The sequence below is a fragment of the Pinus tabuliformis genome, chromosome J (assembly GCF_031772625.1).
Source record: "Pinus tabuliformis cultivar Carrire ecotype Pingquan chromosome J, CPIR1, whole genome shotgun sequence".
Taxonomy (NCBI): domain Eukaryota; kingdom Viridiplantae; phylum Streptophyta; class Pinopsida; order Pinales; family Pinaceae; genus Pinus; species Pinus tabuliformis.
In genome coordinates, this window is record NC_142295.1 from 1106283158 (window position 1) to 1106288438 (window position 5281).

General features: G+C 36.8%; 1 protein-coding gene across 1 annotated transcript; it reads left to right on the plus strand.

The window, feature by feature from the left end:
• The first annotated feature begins 299 nt into the window (after positions 1-299).
• LOC149230915 (uncharacterized) lies at positions 300-3650 on the plus strand. The gene is made up of 3 exons (XM_089379087.1): positions 300-415; positions 758-2865; positions 2955-3650. Exons 1-3 carry the CDS (start codon positions 388-390, stop codon positions 3390-3392), a joined length of 2574 nt encoding a protein of 857 aa, XP_089235213.1. The 5' UTR covers positions 300-387; the 3' UTR covers positions 3393-3650.
• The last annotated feature ends 1631 nt before the right edge of the window (positions 3651-5281 follow it).

Below are 5281 nucleotides of genomic sequence, written 5' to 3' on the forward strand. Positions count from 1 at the left end.
AGTGAGACAAAGGGTCAACTTTCCATTAGGTAACTAAAGCAATACATACTCTCCCTGCTACATAAATCCAGAGTCACATAATTATATTCAATTTCGTCCAACTAAATATTTCATACAACTTGAAATCTTGTTCCACGTTACCTAATGGGAGCTCGTGCCCTAGATACAAAATGACATATCATTTTGCAACTGCCACGTCATGGCTAATGTACATGATGGCTCTCTCAATCACCGTCTCAGTTTCGTTTAGGGCTGAATGAAATGCATGCGAAGATTCAATTCTCAGTAGCACCGTAGCACCGTAGCACGCAATGGACCAGCAGGAACGAGCGACTCTTACCGCGGCCGCCTTCTCAGAGTTTACATTCCGCCTTTGAAGAAGGAGATATGATGAGTTTAAACGTGCAACAATCAGGTATTTTTGGATAATTTTATTGGAACTGAGTTATTAAAAAATTTGGAATTGCAATGCTCTGTATTTTTATTGGAAAATAGGTTTAACCCATTTAAAAATTCAATATCGGCGTATTTACAGTTCCACGTATTCAAAGTTATAATTTGTCAAAAAAATATTAGAAAAATAAATCACCGGAATCGAAATCATTGAATATCTAGAATACTCTGGAGGCGATAGAGTGCCGTGTCACACAATAACACACCGGAAATATTTTATATGGATGATTCATTATATATCAATTGTAACAGAGGGATAGAATAGATTAGCATAATTTCAGTTTGCTCAAACAAGATTTTGCAGACATTTACGATTGCTCAATAAAAGTCCGACCGCTAGCTTGCCCAATGAAATCACCGGTTAGAGATCATGGTCTTGTTACAGACAGGAATGACGAAGCAGTATCACCGAACGTCCGACTAGATATATCGGCTACATCACTGCGCGGGCGTAGAGGTCGCAAACTGGTCTCTCCATTCGAACCACACAGTGAGATAATTGAAGCTCGAGAGTCCCGGCGTCGCAGTGATAAGGTCACAGCTCCCGAGAAGAAAATTACTCTTTTTGCCCTCAGGCTTGCAATTCTGGAGAAGGCCGCCAGCGGGCTTGGAACCTTGGCCTTCGTCTGGGCCACCGTCGTCCTCCTCGGAGGGTTCGCAGTAACCTTAAAAAAGGTAGACTTCTGGTTCGTGAGCATAATATTGTTGACAGAAGGCACTCGCATCTTCAGCCGAAGCCACGAGCTGGAATGGCAACATGAGACAACAATAATATCTTTGGCCACGCTCAGAAACGACGCCAAACGGCTGAGTCGCAGGTTCTCTATGAATGGGAACAACTTTATCTTAAGACGAATCTGCGGGTGCTTTGAACACAAGAAAAACCAGAACCGGAAGATCAACATCCGGGAAGTAAATTCTGCTGTCGAGAATCATGATTTATTGAAGAGAAGTTGGTCCTGGTCTAGGATTCAATTGGTGCCTTATACAGGGTGGCTCTCCATATCCAGAAATGCCAGTCAGATGCTTTTCTGGCTTCAATTGGTGTCGGCTTTGACATGCGTTGCCTTGTCCCTCTCTCGGCTAGCCAGGCAAGACTTCGGAGTAGATTCAGGTAGCGACACCGCGAATCGGAAAGCCTCTCTCATTATTTTCTATGGCCTGTCCCTAGCCGAAGCGCTTCTGTTCCTGCTAGAGAAGGCCTACTGGCAATGGACGATCATTGTACGAAAGTTGCTGTTACAGGTGAACACAGAATATGGCTTCAGTGATTCAGAGCTCCCCACCGTTCGACGATTTTTCTACGATACATATTCGCAGTGCGTCAATGGAAGCGTTTTCGATGGTTTGAAGATGGAATTTGTGTCATACAGCATGGAGATGCTGCAGTCCGGCGGTATAAGTGATCGACAGCTGACAGGGGCTCGAGTTCTGTTGGCGCTTGTGAATAAAGATCAGTTTGCCGAGGACACTTTGAGGGCGATCATAAGCATACGAGATGTGGTGGAGAGGCTAATCGAGATGCTGAATTGGAAGAACCATCAGGAGCAGGAGTTTCGAAGGGCGGCCGCAGAGATCATCTCCAAATTGGTTAAGAAAGACAGGAATCGCGTTCGGGTCACGGCCATCGCTGGGTCCATGGAGTCTATAGCGTCTTTGCTTTACGATAGCAAACAGATTGAAATCCATTCGAGGATGTACGGGGATGCATACAATTACACGGTTTTCAGTATGCTGGGACTGCGGATACTGAAAAGCTTGGCCATGGAGCACGAAAACTGTTCTAAAATCGGAAGCAGCAGAGGGCTGCTTCCCAAAATCATAGGACTCACAGAACTAAATTCCAAAGCGCCCGAATCCCAAATCAAGACCGCAGAGCTCGCTCTGGAGCTCATGAGAATGCTGGCAAGCAGTACAGGCTCGACAGGAACGGCCTTAAGGAGAGGCATCTCGGAAATCGTCTTCGCCATAAGTAATCTAAGAGAAGTTCTTCATTACAGAGAAGTAACGACGCATGGTTTGCAAATCCTGGCCATCGACACATTGACGAGTCTGGCTCTCGAAGAAGAGGGCCGAGAGAGCATCGGCGGCACTGGCGGTGTTTTGCGTTGTCTCTTCTCTGCGTTTCAGATGGAGATGATTAATATTACAAGAGGACCGGACGACGATGAAACGAGGGAGCTGGTGAGGAAGGCGGGAGAAGCCCTGGCTCTGCTTTCACTGGAGAATAAACAAAACTGCAGAAGAATGATGAGCCTTAAGCTGCGGAAAAATCGCCCGAATTTGATCACGAGCCTCATCTCTGTGCTGGACGACCCAATTCGGGGTTTTCATGCTGCGAGAATTCTTCGGAATCTGTGCTCATATTCAGAGGCAGATTACGTTGAATTGAGGAAAATCACTGCAACGGCAGTCTTTTTGAAATTACAACTCTGCACTGGGGCTCGATCTCACAACAGTTTTATCCGATGGATTAATTTATTGTGATATTTTTTTGTCAGGTCTTGAAGTTTGTGATGGAGAAACGAGGTGAGCATCAGGAAGCAGCAATAGGACTTGCTGCTCAGATCTTCAAGTTCATAACCAAATCGGATTTCGATCGTCTGTTCGAAGAATCCGGCGGTATAACAAGAAGATCGCTGATGTTGGAACTTGTAAGGGTTCTCGGGAGGCACCCGCGTCCGTCAAAGGAGTTTCCGAGTATTAGAAGATTTAGTATCGAGCTTCTGATCGCTGTCATGGAGATGGACAGGGTTGCAATATTAAGCAGTTTGAGAATGGAAATGAGATCGGAATTGGAGGCGGCTCTGGAGGCGGCGATGGAGACGACGTCGGAGTTGGAGAGTTACAGTACATTTTCCGGCAGTGTGGGATTGAGTACGCATCGTCGACCGATTTCATTCCTCGTAGAGTCTGCCATGGACTTGCTTCGTGATTAATCGCTCTGTCAGGATTAGATGGAAAAAGCAGATGTGGCCGACAGCACAATCAGATATTTGTAAAAGATAAAATATTTAGGAGAAAATATCTGGGAAAGGACAAAATATTTGGGAGAAAATATCTGTAAAAAACAAAACATTTACTGTGTCATACTTCCGAACGCTGGCCATGGTTACATGTACTCGGGAGATGAGTCGTTGAAATTTTGTAAGCGGGTAACCGTCACTTTAGATCAACTCAAAACATGTTTTATTTCATTTCATTTTAATATTTTTATTCAATAATAATTTTGAATCAACTTATGAAAATAGGTATGTTTATATGATCCGTATATATCTATTTTAATTTTTGATTTATATCAAAGTTTATACAATGTATGTTTATATGATCCGTATATATTTGTTTTAATTTTCTATTTATCTAAAGTTTATAGAAATTAAATTTTTTAATATGTAATTTTTTGATATGTATAATTAATATGTAATTTTTTAATATGTATAATTAAAAATTTGAATTTTATCAATTTTTAATAGATTTTAAGTTAAAAGAATTAGGATGATTTTGAGCAATACATTAATAAAATATTTTAAATATGATATACTTTTTATTTTTACTTAATTTATATCATATATACATAGTTGACATATATATTAATGTATTTTGAAAAGCTAAATGTAGAGACCATATTAAAAAACTGCAAATTTATAATATATCTTTAATTAGAAAACAACTCACTTATAAATGAAAAAACACTTTCTAACTCTCTCTCTCTATATATTGGTTAAATTCATTTACTCAATTTGTATATTGAAATATTTAATTTAGAACTCTCATTAAACTTTTTTTGGGGCAATAATATTTTTGAAATGTCATATATCAATTTCATATTAAAAATGGAATAAATTATACATTTCATTGGAAATGGAAGATCAACATATAAGGAAGAATCTAATTTTAATTATTTTAATTTTCTCTACACAAAATTTATATAAAATTATCTTATTTAATATGAATATCTAAATATTTTATTTACGATTATTATTATTTGATTGATATATATTTTTAAAAATATTACATGTCAATTGAACATGGAATGAGTATACATCATGTACGATCAATAATTTTATTTTCACATGCCATCTTCAAATATATATTAAGTAGTGAAGGTATTAAATATCTTTCTCATACTAAAATGTAATTTTTTATTTTTTTACTTTGAGTCTCTTTATATCTCTATATAAATTGATGTAAAATTAAAGTGGAAGTTGAAGTATTTTATTTGTAGACAATATTTTTTTTTTATCATTGCTATATTATAATTTATTAATGTAAGTATTATTCTAGTATTTTAAAATGTAATTTTATGCGACAATATCTCTCTCATACAAGTTTGTAAAGCAGCTATTTTATTTTAAAAATTTATTGTTCATTTTCTTAATTTAATTTGAGAGAGTATATATTTATTATTTCCACAATTATTCATATTGAGAGAAATTTTAGAATGAAACTATGTGAAAGATGTTTTATCTTGTCCAACATTTCAAGTGAACATTTCATCAACATTTCAAGTGAACATTTCATCTATCATTGTCTGAAACTTATAAATAATTTAATTTATTATTATTATTTAAAAAATATGTAATTTAAAATAATATTTAAATTTATATAAAAAAATTATGGGATAAAAATATATGAGTTGGTTGAAAATGACTCTTAGTGATTATATATATATATATATAGATTTGGATAAGAAGTCATTTTTATGGGACATAAAGAAACAAGTTAGTTGTAAGTTAAGATTTAAAAATAGTTTTATGAACAGAATTTATTTTTTTAAGAATTGTCATGAGTTATTTCAAGTATGTTTTTTTTGGAAATAATATTGAAG

Excerpts from the sequence above, each read along its gene's own strand:
- LOC149230915 (XM_089379087.1), top strand. The coding sequence starts at position 388 with ATGATGAGTTTAAACGTGCAACAATCAG. Across the intron at positions 416-757 it reads TTTAAACGTGCAACAATCAG|ACATTTACGATTGCTCAATA; the intron begins GTATTTTTGGAT and ends AAGATTTTGCAG. Across the intron at positions 2,866-2,954 it reads GGAAAATCACTGCAACGGCA|GTCTTGAAGTTTGTGATGGA; the intron begins GTCTTTTTGAAA and ends TTTTTTTGTCAG.